Source organism: Motacilla alba, chromosome 4 (assembly GCF_015832195.1).
Source record: "Motacilla alba alba isolate MOTALB_02 chromosome 4, Motacilla_alba_V1.0_pri, whole genome shotgun sequence".
NCBI classification, from domain to species: domain Eukaryota; kingdom Metazoa; phylum Chordata; class Aves; order Passeriformes; family Motacillidae; genus Motacilla; species Motacilla alba.
Genome location: NC_052019.1, coordinates 44,601,572 through 44,627,909, shown reverse-complemented (window position 1 = coordinate 44,627,909; position 26,338 = coordinate 44,601,572). Strand labels below are relative to the sequence as shown.

The 26,338-nt window shown below is 42.9% G+C and overlaps 1 protein-coding gene across 2 annotated transcripts in view; it reads left to right on the top strand.

Annotated features, from left to right (window-relative positions):
- Positions 1–23,564, top strand: part of CENPC (centromere protein C) — a 43,884-nt gene extending 20,320 nt beyond the window's left edge. Inside the window, exons 19-20 of one of the 2 annotated variants that reach the window (XM_038136334.1) lie at positions 16,336–16,514; positions 23,423–23,564. In XM_038136334.1, the coding sequence (XP_037992262.1) occupies positions 16,336–16,384 (49 nt within the window). In that variant the 3' untranslated portion in view covers positions 16,385–16,514; positions 23,423–23,564. Of the gene's footprint in view, positions 1–7,055; positions 7,411–16,335; positions 16,515–23,422 lie in introns of those variants that run through there. The other variant, XM_038136335.1, reaches the window with a different exon arrangement.
- Positions 23,565–26,338: the final 2,774 nt, after the last annotated feature.

The following is a 26,338-nucleotide window of genomic DNA, read 5'->3' as shown; positions in this document are numbered from 1 at the left end:
TGTTTGTTCTTTTTTTAAGAAGCAATATCAGGTTTGTCAAGGGATGTTCTCTGGAATATTGCTCTGGTTTAGCAACAATTCTATTATTTGTCAGTAGATGGGGCTTCAAGCACAGCTTTTAGTCCTTTGCTGGCCTCTGTGCTCATTAGGGTCTGGTTTTTGAAAGGCAGGAAGAACAGTATGTTAGAGGTGGAGATAAATTTAGTTGAATTCTCTTGCAAGGAGATGTAAATCATTTGCCATTCACAGTAGGACTTAACTACTAAAAGTTGCTAAGTTCATTCAGTTACATGGATGTTGTACTTGTTGCAGCCTCTTGCACAAAATTGTTCTTTAAAACATTAGCACACAGCAGGACCTGGGTTGTTCACTGTTGGTCTGGATTGCATTTCAAATTTTTTTCTTCTACTTGGCACTTGTTAGAAATGTGCTGCTGTGTCATTAGCCTAAATACAGTGTGAGGAGGTGCAGGAGAATCTTGTGTGTGCCAGGACTCCTATAGCTGCTGAGTTCTGCAGTGTGTCAATCAATAATCAGTTGCTAGTCAGAAGCAGCAGCTGATGTTTCACCTCTGCCTGGTCTTGTTTTGGTTCCTGCTTCCTACATTTTTGTGTACAGCAGGCCAAATATGATATTGCAAAGAAATAAGCCCTTTCTGAAATGTGACAAGTTAGTGTTCTTCCTGCAAACATGTGATTCTTTTTGCCAGCCCGTTTTCTGCTCTGCTGAGTAATCTCACTTCCACTGGCTACTGTGGTTTAGCCAGGTTTTTGTGGAGCTAGGCTAAAGTTGGTTAACCAGTGTTACCTGTTGTGAAGTGGGCATCTTTGTCTTGAAAGAGACAAAATGTGTGATACACTGACTGTTCCTGGAGGATACATATTGATATCCTAGTGGGTGTTTCTGTTTTTCAGTATTTTAAATCACTGCTTTCTATCAGCAGTAATTGAGAGAACTGGAAACAAAAGCCAAGTCACATATTTCAGCTCTATGTTAATAGGTTCATGTGTTTTATAGCAGGTACTATGGTAACATCCAGGGGCTTCTTTTAAGAGGCTTAACTGAGAAGTCATGCCACAATAAAAAGCCACAGCTTTGAAGGCTGTGGCTGCCTTCAGAAAAATTACAGTCTTTTGCAAATCTATCTTTTTGTAGTTTTATTTGGTTAGAAAGCTGTTCATGTTTTTTAAACAAAGCTTTTTGAAGTTTAAATTAGCAGAAGAGTGATTGCAGAACAGTCAGATGTGTATGCACATCCATATTTGTACAGCTCTGTAAACCTAAAATAGGAGATAGTGAGCTGAGTAATTACAGACAAAATAAACAGGACCAATAAAACAAACTGTTGAGGCACATGTACAGCTTCTTCTATTTTGCAAATGCACAACTAAATTGGTTATCTGCAGATGATTTTAAATTAACATTCGGGGAATGCAATAAACCTAAAGAGCTATTTCCTCATTTCATAACAGTTGAAAAGGCATTTCAGCATGAAGGGATATTTCTTGTATTTCTACGACTCTGCATGATGTCTTTTGTAATACAGGATTTACTTTAAGTGGTGATTGATTGCAGGTGATACATCTAACTGAAGAGCATGGGCCGTCCCTCTTTAATGGTATTGACAGCTGTTGTAACTGAATATCTTGGTACGTGTCCTGGGCAGAATCCTGTCACTTCACAGATGTTCACAAATACAGTCAGAAGATATCTCAAAGGCAAACTTTTTGGGTTGCATGGATGAGCTTCAGTTAGGATTTGACAACCAAAATGACTCCTATGGTCCAGTTCTAAGATGAAAACATGGTTGATTATCAGTCAGAACAGTGGGCTGCAGATTATTAGGAAACAAATATGTTAAAAGATTTGTCTGCAGAGCTGCTCTGTGTTTTTAAGCCCACTCATAAAGCTCCTGTTCTGATCTGCTTCATTTGAGCTTCTGTGCCCAAGTAAAGGTACAGCACAAAGGGTTGTAAAACCACAGGTACTTTGCACTCCTTCTGCAGTCCTGTTTGGAGCACAAGAGCAACAGTGATTGAAACAAGGAGCTGGAAGAAACAAAGTGTTTACTTTGTCAGCTTGACTGTTGAGATGCAAGTCTAAAAGTGTTCACAGAAATAAATATTAATGTCTAGAATAAGATTTTTTATTTCTCTTTGCAGCTTGATAGGTAAGGACCTTTACATTTGAAAACTGAAGAATTCCAGTACTCTTGACAAATATTTAGGAAGGTTGTTAAATGGTATGATAGCTGTTAACACACATTATTTCATTTAGCTTATTAAATTTTTTCACTGTCATGGTGTTTAAAGATGCCTTTTCCTGTGTTTTCAGTCACAGTATCTGAAATGAGAATTGATCAAGATGGCAGATGCATGGTAATGCTGTGAGGGTGTCTTCTAGAGTCAACGTGCTATAAAGAGGGAAGGGAAAGGAGTGATGTGAGAGGTGTGAACATAATGAAGAGCTCTGTGTTAGTGCTCAAAGGTGTTACAGACTTACTGGTCTAGGTTATGCAAAGCATTTTCAGTGAAGCTCATTAACTTTGAAAAGATTGGTATGGGAAAGGTTTTCTGGTGTTGGTGCCACAAGGACACAGCTGCCTCTGCTGGTAACCCACACTCCTGGTTTGGGATTCTAGTAGTGATTTGATCACCTGCATTTAAGAGCATTATGTCATCGTATCTAAAACTACAGGGTTCAGCTAATGAGCATGATGTATAATCCACCTAAGAAGAGGCCTGAATTTAATGAATTTTACCCTTTCTTTTTGTTAGTGACACTTTTGTGTTGTAGTACAGTGGGGGTAATTACAAGAATTGAAAGTTAATTACAAAAAAGTTTTTTTCAAACACTATCTGGACTTGAAGTTTTATTGCTGACAAAGAGGGGGCTCCCCTAGGATGCAGTAGCCTATTCACTGAAGAAACTGAGCACTTCTCCTATATTTCAGTTAATGCCAAGTGAGCTCTGAGGCTAATTAATCAAAACAAATTCACAATTAAGCCCAGGAAGGAAGACTAATTAAGTAGACAGTTAAGAAAAGTGCTGAAGAAGGGAGCAACCTTAAGGGGAAAGTATGAGACTCCCAGTACTGGCCCATGAAGGACAATTAAGTGATAATTGCAGAGGCCTTTTTGCATCTAGCAAATGCTGTCTGCCTTTTATGATGGCTGATTTTCTTAGTAGAAGCAGACATTTGCCTGATGAGCAGCTAAGCTCTACTACACACTTTTAAGGTAATTCACAGGTAAAGCAGAGAGGTTGCTACAGCTATAAATTAGAACTCAGCTCCCAGACTTGAACAGTATTTTAGACAGTGAAAAAGCCCCACTGTGTTTTAAACAAACTAAATGTTTACTTTATTTCTCTCTTCATTTTGTGGCATACCAAGTCCATGTTAGCATCCTGTTTAACCTTTCAGACAAATTACACTGAGTGAACTATCAGAATTTAGAATAGTTTCATTTGTTCAGTTGCTCACCACTGAAGCTCACAGAATCATTACTTTGTCATGAAATGGCTTCTGCTGCTTATGACCTTGTATTGGGTTTTTATGGCCAGGTTTTGATAGTGGGGGGGGGAAGTGGTTACTGGGATGGCTTCTGTGGGAAGCCAGTAGCAGTTTCCGTGTGTCTGACAGAGCCAATGCCAGACTGCTCCAGTGCCAGCCTGCCACTGGCCAAGGCTGAGCCACCAGAGTTGGTGGTAACTACTCCGTGGTAACTTTTAAGAATGAAAAAATGTTACTGTGCAGAAGTAATTATTGCCGGAAAAGAGAGGAGTGAGGATATGTGAGAGAAACAGCCCTGCCTACACCCAGGTCAGTGCAGAAGGAGCCGGGATGAGATCCAGGCACTGGAGCTGACATTGCCCTGCAGCCTGTGATGGTTATGGGTGAGTGATCTCTCCCTGTCCTCATCTCAACCCAGGAGCCTTTCCTTGTATTTCCTCTCAGCTGTCCAGCTGAGTGAGGAGAGTGATAGAGCAGCTTTGGTGGGCACCTGGCACCCAGCCAGGGTCAGCCCACAGTCCTGCACTCATGCTGCATGATATATTTGTGGGTTTTGCTGGAAAAAAAAGAGGAGGAACCTGCAACACTAGTATTGTTTTAACTGAAAATATTTTAAATTTTCTTCTGAAAAACTTTTTAAGTTAGCAAAACTAATCTCTGATAAGATGCTGAGGCTTTTAGATGAGGTGCATGCCCCAGATTTCCTGCATCCCTTCTTGCTCATTTCCATTGAACTTTGATGCTAATGAAGTACAAAACCTCTCTTAATTTGTTTGACTTAGCATGGGCTATAGATTTGCATAAGTGTTCTCTTTTTTTTCCCCCCCCTCATAGCTGGAACTTGAATTATTACAGGAATTACAGTGGAGAGGTCTCCTCAGGTATTTATTGAAATGTTGATAATAATTTCCTTTTTTTCATGAAATTCCATGTGAACACTATGCCACTGTGATGTACTGTGTCTTTATATGCAAGTTGGCAGTTGGCTTCTTGAAGTATCTGCCCAAAGTTCACTTTTGTTTCTTTTTTTTTCTTCCTTCTCTTGGAACAGGCTGCAGGATGAGGCATTCACCTACTGCTGTTTCAGCTCATCTGTTCCATCAAGTTTCAATCTGCTCCTTCATTTTTTGTCTTGCTGCCTAAACTAATTTCCTGCCCTCTTTGGATGCATTTTCCTTACCAAAGGTTTCTTTTCTGTCTTTTTGCCACTTGCAAGGATTGAATAATTTTTTAGCTCAATTCCAGGTGTTTGAGTTATTTCAGAGGTCTTCTTGTGCCTAAAGGTTCCTTTGCCACCTCTCCCGTAAGTTTTGTACAGGGCCTGGAACAGCTCCCAATTTTCAGCCTCAGGGAAGTGATGCAAAGCTTTCTTTGGCCTCTGTTCTTTGGAGGACTTTTGTGTAGTTTTAATCCCAAGAAGGTTGGCTTAGGATGTCACTGGCAAGGTGTTTGTTATTGTCATCATCTGCTGTTTTCCTGGCTGCAGAAGCAGAACTGAGACTGCTTCAGGCCCACTTGGTTGCCCTTGAACCTCGTCCATCTGCTGAGGCTGGCTCTGCAGTGCTGGAAGAATCCATCCTAGCACTGTTCCCCATGGCCAGACTTACCCTGGAGCACTGTAGTATTGTGCTTTTTGCTCCTCTTAGAGCACTAATTCAGCGTGCTGGTGACTTCCTTTGCCTTGGCACAATCTTGATGTGTGTCTGCCATCACTTAGGCACCACGCCATACCCTGATTTTGTATTGGCAGGCTAGTCCAGGCATTCACCTGCTCTTACATCTTCATTCCTCTTGCCACTGGGGATGCCGCCTGGCACCAGCTGGTTTTGGCACAGAGGTGTGCCCACTGCTGCATGTGTGGGTGTGGATCTCTCCTGTGCCCTCTCACACTCTCTTGCTGCTTGGCTTTTCTGGTAAATTCCAGGAGAAAGTAATCTTCCTGGGTTTTAGTGTTTCTGCAGTGTCTAAGGAGTCTAGACTGAAAAAGCTGTGTTGGGTGGCCCCTCAGGATCAGATTCATACATTTCTCTTGGAGATGGGGCTGAGATCTGGCCAAGCACATGTGACAAATCCTTCCATATGGAACAGTTCTATCCACAAAGTTCAGATCCCATCATCTCCATTTTACCATTCTTAGTGCCATGGGTGGGAGTGTGTATTTGCAAAGCACATCAAAGTGTTGGAGTACATACTTGGCATCCTCATTCTTCTTGCTGTGGTTACTCCAGAGAAGTCAAGAGGTACAGAGGAGATCACAAAACACAAGCTCGTGTGAGGGGAAAGAGCTTATCTGAATCCAGGGCATCCGGCTCTTGGTGGTTGTGCTTGAGCAGAAGTGCTGATCAAATGACTTCCAGAGGTCCCTTCTGACCTCAGACATCCTGTGAAGTTGCAACCTGTGCGATGGAAGCTGCTCTTCCATAAGTTTAGTTCACACTTTTGTTGGGAGGACCCTTATTTCTGTACCCCCCAGGTGGAGAGCAGTCTTTTCCATGTCGCACCAGCATTGCCAGCAGAGTGTGGAGTGTGCCTGAGCCCTAGCCACCACCAAACAGAAAACCACTGCCATCCCTTTCTCCACACTAAAAGACAAAACATGCACGTTAAGTGGAGTCACAAGGGTCAGCTTTAACCGCGCCTTTCTGGTCTTGGCTCTGGGGAGCCCCTCTAGGGCAGACACATACCTGGGTTTGATGAGAAGCTTACTGCTCAGTTTGGGCAGTATTTATTAGCTAACACTTTTAGCTAACGCTTTTTGGCACATACACCCCAAAACATTTTAATGTATTTGGATAGTGGCTTATTATTTTCACCTGCAGGTTTTAACTGCAGTCTTTATTCTGTGCATGGGCTTTAAACCAGTTGAAAATTTGGCATCTTGCACAGTCCAGGCTATCAAGTGTCTGTTTTTCCCATATAACTCTACATGTGGAGTAGCAGTCCTCAGCTGTCACTTGATGCAGGGAATTGCTTCAGATATTATTCTCTCAGTAAGCATTTTAGTTCATGGTTATTTTCCCTACTGTCAGCAGGTTTTTGTGACCTTTCGAACTGTGGACCAGAGATTGTGAACCATTTGTGTAAACTGAAGTTAAAGGGAATTCAAATACACGCAAGATCTTTATAAAAAGAACAAGTAGCTCACATGCACATTAACTACTGAGGCCTCTTGGTCCTTCACAAGATGCATTTTGTATTTGAAATAGCTTTGGAAAATACCCGGCGAGCAAGTGTCAGTGCCACAACCAGGTGTGGCTTTGACAGCTCCAGGTTTTGCACAGATGAACACATTTGTCAGAGACCACTATTAGTGAAATTAAATTAGGCTAATGTGCTCTTTTGAGCATAATTGAAATGATACTAATGTTTTTATTGATTTGCCACTGGAGTTAGGTGAATGTTGTGATGTCCTTGCTGCTGTGAGTACAATTTGCAGTTGTTCCACTTTACTGTCTTGTAACTCCCCAATATTATGGCACAGATAGGCCTATTTTTAACTGTGTTAATTTGAACTAATTGCTGGGTTTTTTTTATAATTTAGAGCAAGAGCAAGAAATGTGTTCTTGGACACCTCTTCCCCATAACTTTACCTGCAAATTGAAGATCATCTAATGCAGAGGAGTTCTAAAGAACATTGAACATTTTCATCGGACACCCCAGTTTTAGGGGCATGTTGTTTCATTGATCTTAAAGATCTTTCTTCAGTGTAAATGGTAAATACATAGTTTGTTTTGAATTATCTTTTGTATCAATAAATATTAAGTAATGCAAATCAGTTTTGATTTCTTTGATTTTCAATAATTTTAGAATCAGTTTTCTAGCATTCCATGGGGTTTTGAAAATGCAGATAATTGCATGAGTTTGACTTGTAAATATTTATGAATAAATACGTGAGTTATCTTGAGTGGCTTCAAAGATGTCATGAACTGAAATGTTTCACTGTTTCTTTGGAGTTGTTGAAACATTCATAGGGAGCTTGAAAGTAAAATAGTTTTCAAAGGATAGAGTCATAGAATCATGAAGGTTGGAAAAGACCTTTAGGACCGTCCAGTTCAACTACTAACCCAGCCCTGCCACGTCCATCACTAGACCATGTCCCTGAGTACCATGTCTTTTAAATACTTCCAGGGACAGTGATACCACATCCCTGGACAGCCTGTTTCAGTGCCTGACCATCCTTTCAAAGTTTTCCTAATATCCAGTGTAAACTTCCACTGGTGTAACTTGAGGTCATTTGCTCTCATCTTGTTACTTGGGAGAAGAGACCAACCCTCACCTGGCTACAGCCTCCTTCCAGGTGGTTGTAGAGAGAAGTCACCTCTGAGCACTTGGCCTTGTTGAATCTCAGATGGCAATGGAGGTGAGATTTGAAAAACTGTTGACAGTGGCTTTGGTTGCAGTTTGAATCCCTGATGTTTCTGCCAAACTTACACAGAAATATCTGGTTGGAATGGTGCAAAATTATTTTGGTTTTCAAGTAAATCAATCAGAACTACATTCTGCTGCAGCATGTGATAATTCAGGGCTCTTCATATTTGGTATGTGATGACTTATGCTCCTCCACATTTTCTACAAAATTTTCAAGGTGTTTCCATTTAGCTGGAGATGGTGCTCCCTGAGAACAAATCTTGCCTAGTCATCAGAGTTGAAATAAAATAAAAACACCTCCCATCCCTTCAAGGAAAATATGGTCCATTAGTTTTTCATTTGCTAGGAGCATCAGTTTTTAATGTTTTTCCCTTTCCCTTTATCTCCTGGGAATATCAATCTGCATAGATCTATTATTAATTCCACAGCAACGAGCTCATTTTCTCAAAAATCTTTACAGTGGGTAGTAAAAGTAGGTCTCCCCTGGAATTATTTAATATCCAAATTGAACTCAAATGTCCTGTGCATAGTGCTGGGTGGCTGTTGTTGTGGTTCGTAGTAGTGGTTGGTTGTTTTTTCCTGAAGCATCTTTGCCTCATCTGAAGTCACTGTTTTCTATGATAAAGTGAGTGTTGTAGGGTTGTCCAGCATTTAAAACTCGGGAGTCTGGATGAGTATTAAAAATAATTCTGGAACCAAAACCATTTTTGGAGGTGGAAGGGTGAGGAAAAATCCTCTTGAATAGCAGCATACTATGCTATGAATGATAATGTATTGTTGTATAAGCATTGCAGAGAAAGGGAGCAAGAGAGGTTTTCCACTCCTGGAAGGTTCTGGAAGCTCTGTTTGTAGCGTTCATTCCTGTCAGCCATGCTCCAGGAGCAATGGTGAGCATTTCGCTGGCAAGAGCCTTGCTGGAGGGCAGTATTTCCACCTGCAGTTCTCGTGGTTCTTGAAGCCCTGTCTCATTTCCAGTAAGTATTTACCATTCACTGAAGCAGCAGAGAACCTGGCTCTGCATCTCAGCCTCCTGTGGCCTCTTCTGTGCACGTGAGTAAGCCCACAGCCATCCACAGTGCTTGTGTCCCTGGGCTGTGCAGGTCGGAAAGGGGAGGGTGGTGCTGGTGTTTTCCAGGGAGCCCAGACCTGGTGTGGCCTGAGCACAGTGTAGGTCACTGTAGGATCCCTCCAGGGCAGAACCTCGTTGTGGAGTCTCTCTTTCCTCGCCCTGACTTGCTCAGACAGAGCTCTTTTGCTTGTAGTCTGATATGAGGAATGGGTACTGCTTATGTTTGCAATGTTTAGGAGATGATTTCATTCAGAACAGTCTCACATTTTCTTGTTTATTGGCTTGAACCAATGCATCGAACAGAAACAGCAATAACCACATAGATCATGTGCTGTATTTTGACAGTCAAGAAGATTGTCTTTTTCTTTTACCTGCCCTAACCTGGAAGAATCAGAACATTTGCCCTTCCTATGCCAGTTAGACTCAGTCATAACTTCATAGAAAACCTGTAAAACCTGCACAGTGACCCAATAGAAACTTTTTGCAGGCAAGGAACTTCTGTTACATGGATGCATCATTTGGAGTTTGTTGAGTTCCTGGAAGGTCACAGTTTGAGGAGCTATAAGAAGTGATAAACAGGTGAGGTGCACAGTTCATGGGGGCCCATTAGAAGATGAGGCTGAATTTATTTTTCATGTGGAAGAATTCAACTTAAATCTTTTTATCTTGGGGGATGGAAAGCAAAGTGCGGGTCTTAAAACTTACCCCAGTCATCTGTCTTTCCCCAGTGCACAGCAGGAGGAGGTGGGATATCCTGTGGCTCATACCAAGCAAAGGTGCTGGTGTTAATACAGTAGCCCAGTTTTGGGCATGGCATGTGCCACAAGCCACAGAGTCACTGCTTGGAGATTGCCAAGCCAGTTCTGAACTCGTGTGTTTACTTGTGCTATGACACATGGGGGGCATAAAGGCACATGCTTGTACTCGGGGCTTGGGAGCAGCCAGGTAAGCTTCATGTTGTTGAGTGATGGTGGAAGAGATTATTAAAAATCACATTTATTGCACGTCTTTGGCAGCTCAATGTTGGTTTTACCATTTGAGTCTCTTGGGTATTTTCAGTATCTTGAGTTAAACAGTTTCTCTCCTATAGGAAGCCACTTGGTCACACTGGTATGTGGTCTGCTGGTGCACATCTGTGACTGCTTTCTCATGGGATTCAGCTGTTACTAAAAAAAGATTTTCATTCCTCTGTAGATAAGCAGGTTTAACTTGTCTGTTAAGGATAGCGTGATTTTTATTTTTAATTTTTCTTCTTTTCTGTTTTCTGCTGAGTGTTATCCATATGCATGCTTAACTGAAAGACTATATGTCAAACCAGTGCCAAATATTTTGTGGCCTGAGGAATTAAGATGAAAGTGAGTGAGGTGCAGACAGCTCTCCTGGCTGCCTCTCTGCACAGGAGAGCTTTCCTGTGCTACAATAGCCTTGCTTTGCTTCAGGCGCTGCCCTAGCCTGGTGAAGCTCCTCCACACACCAGTCCTGCTGCCATTGTGTCTGCTTGGTACTGCTCTGAGATCCCAGTCTGTGCAGGAGACACAGAGAAGCCCATTTACAGCTCAGGCTGATTGTATTTAATCTTTTTTATTTTTTCTTTTTAATTTTTTTTCTTTCCTCATGAAGGAAGTAAATAGAACTAATCTGTAGGATTTACGAATGGGAGTTCAGCCAGCCCTGATGAGGATTCATGGTCTTGAAGTCCTGTGCTTGATTATTTTATGTTTATGTCATTAAAATCAGGCTGCTTTAGGTTACTCTGCTAAATGTTGCAGAAAAAAAGGCACTTGAACCAGCACTGAGCCAAGGATACTTAAACAGAAGGTAGCCTGGTAGCTTCCCGGCTGCTGGTTGCATTTCTTCTGTACAGGCACACAAGGTAGTGGGTGTGAACCCTTCTGAGCTCACAAAAAGTATTGAAGTGGCTTTTGGATGTTGGTCTTTTCCTTTTTCTCCCTGAAAGGAATGCAGCCAATTTGACCAAAACAAATGAGTCAGAAGATTGCATGTGGCTTTCAAAAATTTTTTTTTTCTGATTTTTGTGTAGCTCACACCACCTTGCTCTAAATGAATGATTGCTATGTTGTTTTGGCATGGGGTTTGTTTGCACTTTTTTTGGCAGTTCAGCCTCCAAACAAACTTCTAATAGCAACTCCCTGTAACCTTGGCAAGCCCAGAAGACTGCTTATATGAATGCAGGAGCAAGTGGACACAAAACCCAGTCAAAATACACTCAAAGTAAGTTTTGAAGAATTTTTTTCTCCTATTTGAGAATGCCTGTTGCTCTTTTCCTTTTTCCTGAGTGTTGCGGTTCCCGAGAGCCAAGCGTCCGCAGAGGATTGAAGGCACATCCTGGGAGCTGGTGGCAGGAGCGTGCCTCTGCTGAAGGCCAGCCAGGCAGCCCATTCCACGTGAAGGGTGGAGGTTCCATCTGCCTTCCACCATCTCCAGACTGCTGTGACAGATGCTGTTTCCCAGGGAGCAAATCTTGCTGCATTGCCCTGGGCTCCAGAAGACAGGTGTTGGAGGAGGGAGGAAGCCAAGCCAAGCTTACGGAGTTGGAGGGATGCAGAGAGATTGTACTCAGCCAGAGGAGGATGACACCAATACCCCTGCCCTGCTCAGGAGGATCTGCTCATTGCTGGTGTGCACAGTTCTGCTGGAGGCACTGTTTGCTTTTTCAGCTGGCCCTGATTTTGAGGGTTCTGCTCTGCCCAGTAAGATGTCTTGCTGCTGCCTGTTATCCAGTAGCTCTGCGCTGAGCCTCCTGCGCTCCATTCACTCACCTTCTCAGAGGTTTATTCCTGTGATCCCGCATAGTGGTTTTTTGATTATTGTTTGTATTTTTAATGAATTGAGGAGAGGTGTCATCTTGCTTATATCCATGGAAACTGGAGCCATGGGTTTTGAGTCATTAAATTTATACCTAGGCAGGACTGCTGTTGCACTCACTGCCTGCTGCATACAGACATATGTTGTCATTTTGAGAGCCTGTGATTACAGAAGACAGCAACTGAAATCCTGGTTTAGATTGTTCTTCACAGCCGAGCTGCTGTGGTCTGAATGCTGCAAGAGTTAACTTTCAGTGGAGTACATACAATGGTATCAAGTCTCCAGCCCAATGCAACAAACTTAGTGCCTCTGCAGGTGAAATTTTATTTCTTTTGTGACAGACAAGATAGGAGCTCTCTAGAATGGGAACATGTGTAGGAAAAAAACAATATTTAACTCAATGTCTTCCCTGAATGATAGCAAAACCAAGACTCTGTACATACCTGATACAGAATAGTCATCCTTTTTCATCACATGCCTTGCATTCCCATACATACATACCAGGTATGTATTCAAGCTCCGTGTGGGCAGTGTTTGTCTGTGTTCTGTAAATGAAGTTTTGTGATCACAAGACATAGCTTCTGTTTTCCACTAGAGGCCAATGAAGCGCAGGACAAGGCTGCTGCAAGGCTTTCATGGAAAACCTCATCTTTTTTTCCCTTCCAGACCTGTTGCTGAACAGTGGTATCTCCATCTTGATGATTATTTCTTCTTTTAGAAATGATTCTCCCTCGAATGAAGTGGAATTCAGTTGCTGTCTTCCTCCCAGCATTTTGTTCCCAAAACCTTTAGAAAGTACAAGAATTGGCATCTTGATTTGCTGATAAGTGTTCCTTCCACGTTTTCAATTCCTGGCTGTTAACTATGTAGCAGCCTCCATGGAATAAAGGGCACATCGAAAAGGCAATGGAAACAGTGAGTAATGCCGGTGCTTGGGTCTTTTAAGGGTTTCAGGAAATGGTACATCTGAAGCTACTACATTTTTCTGGGGAGCTTCCTCAGTTTTTTGCTTACAAGTGATCGAGGCAATGACATCCCATTCCAGCTGAGGCACAAGGTCTTGTCCCTACTCTGACATCATTCTGCCTGAGTGCCTTTGCCTCCTGACTCCTCAGCTCATATCTCAATGGTAAGTAATAACACTGGTCTTTTACAAAGTGTTTAAGTGGTCTAGAACAGAAAAAGTCCTCAAATGTGATGCTGGTGGTGCCAGCTCTGTGTCAGAGAAGGAAGAAGCCATCTGGGATAATGTTTCTTTGACTAGTTACTACCCCACGTTTTCTGTCTCAAGTAAGTGAAGAATAATGCTGCCTAATGTGTTGGTTAAAGCCCAAAAATGTTTATAGCAAGACAAAGGCACTGCTTGGGGCCAGCTTGGAGGATGGTTTAGGATTTTGTTGTTGTTTGGCAGGGGTGCCTTGTGGGTGGCACATATGTGTGAACCCCTCTGGATGCCACACTGCTGGGCCTGGTTAGAGCACTGTGCTTTGGCTGCTGATCCTAAACCTGTGAGATTTTTCTGGGAGCTGTAGGAAACCTGACTTTAGAGGGAATTGGGCTTCTCCTTTGGAAGGATATACTGCTATGAATAGGCTGCTATGGTAGGAAGCAAACCTAAGGTGGGATTGCAGCTCAGAGGGTTGCCTGAGCTAGCTCTAATCACGTGCTGGCATGGCTTAATGCAGCCCTTTGAGCTAGGGCACACCCATGGCCCCCCCAAGATTTATCAGCATCTGCAAGCTCCTGACCCAACCTATGAGCCAGAACGGCTCTGCTGCAGCCTTTCTGTGGTTAGAGAGGGGAGGTCAAGCCCAGGCAAATGCTGCATGAGACAGGCTGTAACCCATGAGGTGTATCCCCCAACTTCATTCATCTGCTGTCCTAATGTGGCAGGATGGGCTGCTTTGACGTTTATAGCACAGAACATGGTAGCTGGCTCTTCCAGAATAAATGGTGTTTGCAGTATTGCACTGTTTGCTAGGCAGGGGCCTCTGGAAACCGCTTCTGAGTTGCCAGTGGCTTCAGTGAATATTGAACACCTTACTGTCAACTGCAGAAAGCTGATTTATTACTATTATTTACTCCTCATTAGCACTGATGTAACACAGCAGGGAATCGAGAGCAGCAGCAGCTTCCTGGCCGTTATCTGATGCTGCTGATGGCCATGTGTGTGCTGTGCTATGATGTTATATTTGTGCAGGACCTGAGATCAGGGGGGGTAGCAGCTGGCAAAAATAGGGAAAAAAAGGAAGAAAAGGGAATCTAGCTTAGCTTTATTTATCCCCTGGTGGAAGTAGTGTCAGAAACACTCATATGGTATATCACATAAATTAAAAAATAAGTAGGAAGCGAGACTGACATATCAGCTTTCAGTCTAAAAGAGTCTACAGCTATATTTGCAAAATGAGCAGTTTTGTGTATTACCGGTCACACATGCTGTTTAATTTTCCTTGTTTTCCTGCTGTGCATCTTCCCTTTCTCTCATAGGTGGATGCCAAATAAAGTGTCACTGGGAATCCATGTTAAATGCTCAGTACCTGTTTTAGAGTAGAATTACAGAATCCTTAAGTTTGGAAAAGACCTCCAAGACCATTGATGATCGTAGACCTACCAAACATGCACCTATCCAAGCCATAACCAGCCAGGAGAAGCTGTGTCCAAGGTTTTACTTGAAGTCCATGTAGACAACACTCACAGCTTTTCCACTAGTCAGGTCGCCTGGTCACAAAAGGAGATCATATTGGTCAAGCAGGACCTGCCTTTCATAACCCTGAGCTGGCTGGGCCAGATCCCCTGGTAGTCCTATCTGTGCTGTGTGATGGCGCTCAAGACGATGTCTGTAAACTTCCCCAGCACTGAGGTCAGGCTGACAGACCTGTGGGTGTCTTATTTGTTCACCTGCTGTCAGCTGGGGCCTCCCCGATTAACCAGGACAGCAGGTAAATGATGGGAAGTGGCTTGGTGAGCCACTTGGTGTTCAGATGCACCTGAAAGATTAGGACCTTATGATACAAGGTGCTGTGCAAACAAAGACCCCAGAATCTCTATTTTGTGTTCATATTCTAACTGACAAGGGGAAAATAATTGTAAGTGTAGTTTTCTTGGTGTTTGTACACTCCTTGAAACAGTGGGGCTACCCTTATAAACCAAGTTAATATTAATAATTCTTCATTTTCTGAAGAATGGTGTTACAGGGTGGCTGCCTTGCTGTGACTGAAGCACTATAAAGCAGGTATGTAGACAAAAACGTGAGCCCCCAGTTTCTTGGTGGAGTTTCAAGACAAACACATCGCTCTGCTGAGGTTTGCCACATCAGAAATGTTCAATGAGAGAAGGGGCTTGGGGCATTTTCCTAGCTTCAACTGCAAGGTGCTATTTCCCTTGGGAGGTGACAGTACCTTCCTGCCCAGCTGTTTCACCCTCATAGAGAATGGGTGATTTGGAAACTTGCACTTTAGCAGCAGTGGAGGAAGAGCCTTGGGTTTGACAGATGCTGAGCGGAGGCAGTGACTCTTGCATCATATGTGATGCACAAATGGGGAATAATTTTAATTCTTTTTAATATGTTAAATTAGAGGAATGTTCAGTCCTGTTTTCTTGGTGCAGGTCTTAATTTTAGAGGTTGATTTTGTCCAGGGAATAAGTTCCTGCTCCTTACAGCACAGACTGACTTTGGGTGGAGCTGGCAGCCCTGTATCCGTGCTCAGGCTATGGCACATGGAGGTAGCAGTTCTGTGTTTGGCCAAGGCAGAGATGCTGGCATTGATCCTCAGCTGCCGTTCAACTCAAGCCAGCAACTGCATCAGGGTGCACTTCAAGCTGTTCTGACTGGGAAAAGTACTATTAGATCAGTGCATGTTGTATTTTACACTAAGCCCTTTATGCCATCCCCAATATCACAACTCAGCGGGATGCTTGCGAATGAGCAGGAATGTTTGATCTGGGCCTGTAATTTTGTTAACCGTTTCCCCTTATTTTAATTTACATTTGGGTGATTCTGTGAGAAACTATAGCGGAATTTAATAACACTAATATTAAAAAACCAATATCAGGTCTGCATATTTCAATCTGATTAGTAGTTTTTCTCTTGATTAAATTATGCATTTTTAATGCAAGCCCTTCATTTGTCTGCAATAACATGGCACTGTAACCCTCTGTGTAAAGCGAGCACAATTCAGTGCCCTTTTTGCTCCTGCTGGTCCTGGATGCAAATTTCCTTGTTCCTCAGTAATCTTCTCTCTGTATCCATCATAGCACTTGCCATTGCTTGCCTAGACTAAAAGGTCATTGTAAATCCTGATTACTCTTGAAAGTTGCACACACATTTATTTCCTAGGCTTGATATATTTCATCCTCTTGCACATCGTAAATAGGTTTAATCAAACATAAGAATTTGTCTGAGAGAAACAGTTCATGATTCTTTTTCTTTGTGTGGTTTTTTTTTTCTCCCCATATAAAATGGTTTCCCCAGCCCCCTGAATTTAAACTGTGATTAGTTTGGAGAGCTGACACAGAATAGTTATTCTTTGTCAAAATCTTTGCTTTTTATTTTTTGCAGGGGCTACAGACAAGAGTTCACTCTGCACCTCACTGTAACATTTCAGTGATTCTCCAAAGTCAACCACACCAAAGTGTGGTTAGAATGGTAACAAGAGAGCTCAGGATCGCGTTGCAGTCAATAGCAAAAGGAGTGTTGGGTTCAGTCCCACCAGGACATCATGCTGCTGGGGTTATTTGGTAAGTACATCTTGTTCCTGATGCCCTCAAGGTTTATTTGGTATATATTTTTTTTGTATATTTTTTGTGCGAGGTTGACTGCAAGTTTTGCCTTTTCCATGTAAAGAAACAAAGATGACACCCAGTTCACCTCTTTGTGGCTATCATCAAAACCTTATATTGATCTGGAAAGCTGTGAAAAAGGGATGGCTGGGGCCTCAAAACCAACCTGACCTGCTTTTATCTTAATTTTTAAACAGTCTTAAAATTTTCTTCTTTAATTTTGCTGCCTGCTAGGAGGCAACAGTCCTGCTTGCTACTCCCTCATCTATTTTTTACTACCCCGTGTCTGCACAGGAGTAAGCCAGCATGATGAGCACCAGTTACCATTTTTGTTTTAAAAACTTATAAGATAATGCTATTCTCACAATGTAGTCTGACTATAATTTTCCAAACACCAGGCAAAGTGCTGGGCTGTGAACTTAAACCCACAGAGAGAAAAAAAAAGAAAAGAAAAATATGTTCCACCACAAGATTCACAGCCGGCTTTAGTGTTATAATAATTTGATATCCTTTTTACCACGGATCCGTGATTTGTTTGCTTTTCCAAGCAGGACTGTTTCCCCACCTCTTTTCCCTTATATTCTCTCATATTCATGTTTATCAGTTACACACAGAAATAAAACTGCTTTATGGTGAATAGCCTCATTAATGTGCTTTAAACACTGTTGACTTTAAAACGATCCACTCCAGAGCTCCAAAGGCATTTTCGAGATTAAAAGTATCATTCCCCTTTTAGCACAAACAATGTGAAGGCACCAGGTAGAAGGCAGAGATAGGGGAAAACCATTTCCAAAGCTGAAAGGGATTCAGGAGATTTAGCTACAGCCTATCCGGCTTAAAATAAAGTTACAGCCCTGTCCTTTCCTGTGGCTCATGTCTCTGACAGCAAACGTCATTAAAGCCGTAAAGAGAGGCATCGCTACTTGTTCTGAATCGCTGAAACTCAACGACCAAGAAAATAATGCCAACTAATGCATCCCCTCTGGGGCCCAGTCCTTTAGTGGATTTTTTTTTTTCCCTCCATTTGGGCAGGGAATACTGTGAAGGGGAAGCTATGCATCAGGAGGAGATGTCTCTGGGTACTGGATATACATCTTCTCAGAATTTAGACCTTGTCCTTGCTCTGAGGATTCAGGTAGTTTTCTGAAGGCACTAAGTGCCATTTAAGCTTTCAGATATTTTAAATCAACTTCCCAAGGTGTGCCGGCATATCTCCTACCTCATTCACCTGCAATGAACCTTAAACCTAATTCTGCACATGGATATGTCTGAACTGCCTCTGCTTTCAGGTTCAGTTTCGCTCTTACTTAAAAAAAAACCCAAAAAGGCAAATTATTCACTTAATTGTCAGACCACATTTGGGGACTTCCATACTCAGCCCAGCTTTACTGCATAGAAGTCTCCCTTTTTTGTGTGTTTGTGGAAGAACTTGGCTCATGGTCCTTTCTGAAAGCCAGAGCTCCAGGCTCCCTAAAACTCACTTCTGCTTCTCTACAGCTGGAATTCAGGTGCCTACCAAAGCCATTCTATCAGTCCCCTCCTCAGCTGGACAGGGAAGAAGAAATATATCAAAAACCTGATGAGTTGAGATGAGGACAGTGAGAGATCCACTCAGCAATAACCATCACAAGCAAAACAGATGTAACTTGGAGAAAAAATTATCATTACCAATCAAATCAGAGCAGGGTAATAAAAATAAAAACTAAATATTGAAAAACTTTCCCCCATCTTTCATTCTTCCTGGGCTTTTCTTTCCTCCCAAATTTTCTACCTCCAATCATGTGGAGGGATGGGATTGTGGTCAGTTTATCACATTCTCTCTGCTGCTTCTTCCTCTTCAGGGGGAGGAGTCCTCTCACTCTTCCCTGCTCCAGAATGGGGTCCCTCCTACAGGAGACAGTCTTTCATGATCTTTTGGCAGCATGAGTCTTTCCCCTGGGCTGGAGTTCTTCACAAACTGCTCCACTGTAGGTCACTTCCATAGGGTGCAGTCCCTCAGACACAGACTGCTCCAGTGTGGGTGACAAGTCCTGCTAGAAAACCTGCTCCAACACAGGCTCCTCTCTCCACAGGGTGACAGGTCCTGCCAGGAGCCTGCTCCAGTGCGAGCTTCCACAGGGTCACAGACTCCTTTGTGCATCCACCTGCTTAGGCATGGAGTCTTTCATGGGATCACTTCTCATCCATGTGCCTCCCATGGGCTTCGGGGACACAGCTGCCTCACCATGAGCTGCACCATGGGCTGCAGGAGAATCTCAGCTCTGGTGCCTGGGGCACTTCCTGCCCCACTGGGGCACTACCTGGGACACTGACCTGGGTGTCTGCAGGGCTGTTCTCACATATTTTTGCTCCACTGTCTGGTTGCAGTTGCCCTTGAAGTAGCTTTCACCCCTTAAATCTGTCGTCCCTGAGGCACTACTGTCACCACTGATGGGCAGTGGCTCTGTCTTGAAGCCGGCTGGGACAGATTCCATCGGACATGGGGGAAGCTTCTGGCAGCTCCTCACAGAAGCCACCCCTGCAGCACACCGTCTTACTGTACCATGGCCTACCTGGCCAGGCAAACCCAACACATGCAATAATGTTGCACTTTAATGGGTTCCCTGCACAGGTGCTTTTGAATTTACCCCTGAGCCCATGTATGTGAGCTGCAGAACCATTCCTGCGAATCAACCTGCCCATTCCCATGGCTGCTCCCTGCTCGCGGTGCTTGCCACGCATCCTCAGAGCAATAACGCAGCTGTCAGTTGCAGCCAGCCTTTGCGGATTACCCACACACGTTTTGTTCCTGTAAAGCCTCTATTAGGGATGCCGTTCCGCGATACATATTTAAGTCAGTATCTCGGCACCACGGTTGCCTGCGTGGAAGAAACCGAGAAACTATTACTGTGAAATTGCCTGCAGCTCTTGAGCACAGGAGGTAGCAACTGGTTAATAGTTTCTTAGACAGCCCTGGCAGATGTGTCAGGTTGCTTCGCAACTGCGCACCTCGTGGGAGAGCGGCGCGCGCGAAGCTCCCTCCTCCGAGTGTCCCCTCCTGTAATTACTCCACAGCATCATTCCTGTTGTGTCAGCAGCAACATATGGACCAAGCACTATTTTGAAGGACTAACCACAAAGGAGGAAGACTGCAATTATGTGTCTGATGATTCCCCAGGGTAGGCATGGGTTGTTTTGTGGAAGGCAAGAGAGTCTGAAAGAGGTGGGATTATGATGAATGTGGCCATGGAAGATGAAACAGTGGATAAAATTACCTTTCACCTTGTCTAGTGCTACTGTCTTACGTGACACTGCTTCCAGTCTTGCCTGCAATGGGAATTCAAAAAGGGCAGCTCCAAACTGCATCCATTTGGCATTCAACTCACCAAGTTGTTAACTGCATGGTACATGTTGAGTGAGCAGATAAAGAAGGGTGCAAGGCCACATTACTTTGATACCAACAACAGCCTCCTCTTCCTTAAGTTTGTAAAGAGCTCTGGGGAGTTCCCAGTCAGAGCTGAGTGCCTGCACTTTTACAGATCTAGATTTAGGTGGAAAAATCCTGTAATTGTCTTTTAAATCCTAACCTAGAAATAGAGAAATATTTTTAAGACGGTCTAGCCTCTCTAACCCTGTATTACAATAATTTTGCTGCCAAAGCCCTATTTACCAATTATCTATTTAGTTTCTATGTTTATATTAAATGTATAATCAGATTATATAAGAGCTGATTTATTCAAGGAGACAACTGAAAAAGATTAAACACTTTTGTGCTGGTCATATCCACATTGCAACAGCAAAACTCATGCCAGAACCCTGTAGGAGAGGTAAGCAGTCCCTGTGCTGCTATCAATAATGCCAAACCTCATTTGTCAGGGAGACACTGTGATGGCTGTGCACTGAGCAAATCACATGTCAGCTGCCTCCAAGGCTCCAAGAAATCTTACCAAAAAAACCCAAATGAGCCTTCCTTCCTTCCTTCCTTCCTGCCTTCCTGCCTGCCTTCCTTCCTGCCTTCCTCCCTCCCTCCCTCCCTTCTTCACCTCTTCCCCACTTCCTTCCTCCATCCAAATTTGATGTTTACCAGAAATTATTTTGTCACCACTTCAAAGCAAGAGAAAAGATTTTATACTTAAAAAATAATATCAACTGCTTATATTTGATTTTGTCTTACAGTAACGGTGGAAATAAAGCTGTTATGATCTCTGTGACAGTCACTACTGCTAATGCCTATCATAAAAGCCAGTAAAGAGGCAGATATGTTGATTTATCATGCATTGCTGCTCCCATATATCTACTTTCTAATAAAAAATCTGTGGAATTATTGCTTACACTGAGCTTCATGTGCCCAAATTTGTATAGCTAACTTCTCCTGGAAGATTTCAAAGCTTTATTTATGGGAGGCTTTTATCTAGCTGTAAGAAAAGCACTTGCAATGGGAGCATGCCTACCCTCGAGACTCAAACCCGTTAAGCGTACAGATTTATACCACCCAAATTCCCCAGTGGAAAACATGCTCTTTATCTGAGCTCTCGATTAAAACCTGGCTCCAACACATGTTTGCTGGCACTGAGGATGCTGGTAACCAGGGATTTTTGAATGAGCCCCAGGTAAGTCATCCAGCACTGTCTCTTCAGGCAGGACCACATGTATCACCTAAGATCAAGCCTTCCTTCTAAAGCCCCTAAGGGTTATTTCACAGCTGTGGTTTTTTTTTCCTCCCAGAAGAATTGCTTTCTTGCCTGCTTCTTAATCTTATCACAGAAGGATTTTTTTTCAGATTTTAGAAATTAAATTGCTTGTTTTAGAATTTGCTACCTGCACACAGCATGTGCTGAGAAGAGCAATGTGTTATTTTGAGCCAAGCTATCTTAAATATGGTCTTTGGGACAAGATGTCTGCCTATCTTTTCTCTACAGTTCTTGCAAATTATGATGAATTTTGACAGATTTAAGAACCAAATAAATATACCAAGTGCCAAGCTTCATCTCCACAAGGTTGTGAGATGAAAAGGGTTGATGCCCTGGAGAAAAACACCTGTTTAAGGATGGAGGTGAATGCAGTGAGGAGCCAATTCCTGTTTCCAGCAGCAGTTTGGAGCTGTGTCCATCCTTCCTTTCCCCTCTGAGTCCTTGGATTCATGCTGAGAGTATATATTCCCCTATGCCCAAGTGGCATTCTGTCAGAGCACTGACTTGGATCATGGGGAAGGATCAGCACACAGTGCTGGGCTAAAATGACTTGTTTTTGGACAAACATCCCAAACCACACCTGATTCTGGAAATTTCTCTGCACTTGTATTTTTCCAGGTTTGGGACACCATATCTTGTCCACGTTTTTGCAAAATCTCAGCAAGCAATCATACAATGTGTAATCCCATGGCACAGCACTGAAAGGGACATGCAAAGGACAACATTCTCAGTACATGGCATTACTTAAGGGACAGGTTTGTGTAGCATGCAGCAATAGTTGTCTTCAAAAGCTAACTGCCAGTCTGTTTCTTACCCTGAAACCAAATTGCATCCTCTTAAACCTCTCCTTTTTTTGGTGGACCTGTTAGTGAAGAGGGAGGTAGCCCACTTCATAGCTTCCAAAAAACATATGAAAAAAAATTGTTTGTTTGGGAACTCTTAAAAAACTCCAGGAACTCCTCCATTTCCCATCCTGCTTTAGACTGAAGATTTCAAACTAATTTTTTTCTCAACATTGAAGCCTCGTTCCTCTTTCTCCCTAGTAAATATTTCTTCATTTTCATGGTTATTCCAACTTTCTTTTTAAAGACACGGAGATGATCTCCAGCACTAATAAGAAGTTAGCAGAGCAATCAACGAGAAGAGAAGGCTTGATCCTTTAGGCAAATTGGGTCTGAGCCAGTTAAATATTTATATGGGAAGAAAGCAAAACTCTCCTCACATATGTGCCACCTGTGCTGGAGTGAGGGCTGTATTTGCTATAAGAATGCAGTTTGGGCTGATGCTCTATTTCCAAGTCTGTCCTGGAAGCAGTTTTGCATGAAGGAAAAGACAGATTTTTTTCAACTAGTATATGGAAACATGGTGAAATTGGGAAATAAAAAAGAAACTCCCCAGTTTTTAATTCTGGGAGCAGTTGCTTTCAGCAATACAAAAAGCCTGTCCTCAAACATGGAGTGAGAAGTTTCGTTTTGAGTCAAACAAATTGTTTTGCTTAATCTGAAGTATGTCATATGGTACTGCTCCCATTTTATATACCATGGGTCCTTAATAACATGGAATAATCTGGAGGATTATTCTACAAGTGGAATAGATTTTGTAAAATATTTGCTACCATACGTGGCTTCCCTTGCATGAGAAGCATGCAAATAAGGAAATACATTCTGAAGGGCTTTATGCAATTTTCACCCATCATTGTTCTCCTTGAACAAAACAATTCTTCACTATATAACCCTAAGCATCAAAATATTCAAGCAAGTAAGTAGTTCTGATAAAGTTAGGGCATTTGGACACTTGTGGTTGAGGATGGGGATGAGCAACCACAGGTGTTCACCAAGGCATTTGTCAAAGCCTGTGTTCGTACAATGAGCCAGGGATCATGAATCTGTGGTCTGTACCATTTCTTCTCTGTGCCACAGAGTGTCTGGCCTACAGCAGGATCCATAGTGTGAATACTTTTGCACCAGTACTTGGCAAGTGGATGCCCTTCGGGTCTGTTTGTAGGATCATTCTGCTTTCATATTTTGTGCTGTCACTGACTTTGCTGGTAGGTTGGCTCAGGTAGACCAAAGCACTTCTTTTATGATCTTCTGTGTTGCCTTCCCTGTGCAGTCAACAGCTAAGCAGCTGTAGCTGTGTCAGCATTAAGCCCAGCAGATTTACACTGCAAATACTGGCATGGGAATGTTTTTGCAGCTGCCTCTGGAGGCTGTGGATTCCTTAGAGATGCCTGGAAGAACGAAAACTGAGATGAAGGGGAGTTGGAGAAAAAATGTCTTCAAGAAACATCACTAGAAGTATTCTATGGGAAGCAGTGTGGGTGTCCTGGGGTGCTGGTGAGAGATTGATGGGGAAAGGTAATTTTATTTGCCCATCCTTGGACTTTACAAGGCAGAGCTGCAGGTGAACTGCAGATGGGTAGTGCTTCCCATGCGGAAGCTGAGGAAGGCTTTTCCCATTGGGTCTAATGGGGCCACAGAAAACCCTTCTGATGCCTTGCCTGAGATGGTGTTTAATTTAAAGGAAAAAGTCTTTCTGGTCAGAATGACTGCATCCCTCCCTTTGGGCCAGCGTTTGGTCATGGTATCAGATGCTGCTTAAGAGGTGCGGATGTAAAAGCCATCTGTAGTCACAGACATGTGACCCAGTGGTTAAGTAATGGAGCAACATGCCAACACAGCCAGCTGCTCCCTAGATGTGCATCCAGAAAATGTTTGATTCCCTTTTTGAATTGCTTTGCTGGTGCTAAGTGGAGCTATTGCATTACCAGCAATTAAGGCACTTTTCCTCAGGCTGCTCGGCCCCAGCCCATCAGGCGATGCAGGCTCACATAGTGAGTGGGCTGACCTGTCACAGAGGATGAGCATAATGGAAAGGTTTCCTTATCCCAATGAAAAATGAGCCTTTTTGGAACATTTTGCAGAAGTGTCTCTGCACCCTGGGGGGGGAGGGGCTGCATCCTCTGCAGGAAGCTTTATATGCTTCCTGCATAGAAGAAGAAACACAGATTCAAAGAATGTGTTAATTCCCTGAATTATTCCCTGAAGAATGTGTTAAGTCCCTGAAAGGGACCTTTACAGGCCAACTTCCCTGCAATGAGCAGGGACATCTTCAACTAGATCAGGTTGCTCAAAACCCCATCATGGGACACCTATGACCTGTCTGGGCAACCTGTTCCAGTGTTTAACTGTCCTCATAGTAAAATATTTCTTCTTTGTATCTAGTCTGAATTTACCCTCCTTCAGTTTAAAGCAATTCCCTCTTGTCCTATTCCCCAACAGGCCTTACTAAAAACTTGTCACCCCAGGCTGGCTCATCGCTCAACTTCAGTTGCAGACAGACTTCCTCCAGCCAGTTCATAGCATCTGCAGCACTTATTGCAATCATTTTTATGCAGCTCTTTTTAAAACATGCTCTTTTCTCTAGGAGAAGATAGGTGAAATAAAGGTTTCCCAGACCTACATATAACGAACATGATATTTCATACATGCCTTAGAGAGTTAAAAAAAGGGGGCTGGTTTGAGTAACCTATGTGTAAGCAGTTTTTAATAAGGCATATTCATGTGCTGAAGTGAATCATTCTGGTTCATTGAGTAAATATGTATTAAAGTAATTTTCAAAATACTTTCCTGCAGCCAATGAGCTGGAAAGGGTCAGTCCAACCATGCCTCATTTTTCAATGCATACATTTATTTATGGACTAGAAGGAGGAACACAAAATTCTTTTGTTTATCTGCCTGGCCAAATGCATCTTTAGTTTATTTAGCACAGCTATAATGTTTGGATGGAGAGTCAGCAATGCTCTTTCCTGGTGTTGGGATTGCTCAGTGAAGGGGTCCAGATTGACCACATGAAGATGAAAACTGTGACCACATCTCTCTCTCTCTCTCAGCAGCAGCTCCCATTGCTTTTGGCATGAATTCCCAGGATACAGGAGGCCTTGAAGAAAGCCCAGGGGAAATGGGTGAGGTGCTCTTGGTTTGAGGTTGTTATTAGGATTGTATGTGAGCAGAAATCTATGGCTTGGCCGTGATTTTTCCAGTATGCAGAGCAGGACTGGAGCACCTGGAATCTTTCTGGCAATTCAGCATAGTGTGATGTTGTTTCAGCATCATGGTTAGTCTTTGGTCATTTAAATTCCAAAGAGATAATGCTTTAGGAACCTGAATTTGTTTTTGGATGAGGATAAAACATGAGCAGTGCCCCTGTTTTTGAAGGTGTGCAGCAGGGAAGCTGGAGTCAGTAGCAGGAGTGTGATTAACCTTGGATTCATTCACATGTTTTCAGATCGATTTTCATTTCACAAGAGCAAATCATAAAACATCTGGGACAGTTTGACATAAACATGCAGGCAGCAATTAGTCCTAGCCTAGGGGCAAGAGGGCAGAGAGGGAGTTTTTGCCAAGATTTGAACATTTGTGGATTACTTTATGTTTATTGTACATGTGTGGACTTAACACCTGGAAATGGAGGCAGAACAGCAGAAATGCCCATTTTCCACTTCAAGCACCTAAACAACAGAAGCAATTAGTCATTTGCCTCCTCTGGAGAAAAAGAGCATTTAAAAAATATATCCCAAGCAGGAATATGCATGTGTGCCATATTCCATCATTAACGTATCTCCAGCCAGTGTACTTTATAAATATGCACAGATGGCTTGTGTTGCTGGTTAAGATTTACAAATTAGGTGGCTCATATTTTTAAACAAACCCTCAAGTGCTAAATCAAGAAAATGTCATGACTCTTTAACAATGGGGAAAAAAAGTCTAGTTCAAAGGCACAGCTGTGGGACATCATGGGAGTAGAATAAAACAGGAGGTCTTTCCCTTCAGGAGGTGGATATTATGTATTTAAACCATTATTTTTGTGCTTACAAAGAGAAGTCTGAGTCTGGTGTCACCTTATGGACCTTCTGCCTCCTTAGATGACCGGAGGGGCTGGGAGCCATGGGTTGCTTTGCGTCTATAGTCTCCCCTGAGTGCTGGTGGGTATGTTACAAGAGCAGCCAGCAGCTCCAAGAGAGTTGGGACTGTGATGCTGCAGTAGCAGAGCCAAGAGAGATGCTCTGTCCCAAAGAATCTGCTCCCTGGGGGTGTTTATATCCAGGTTTGT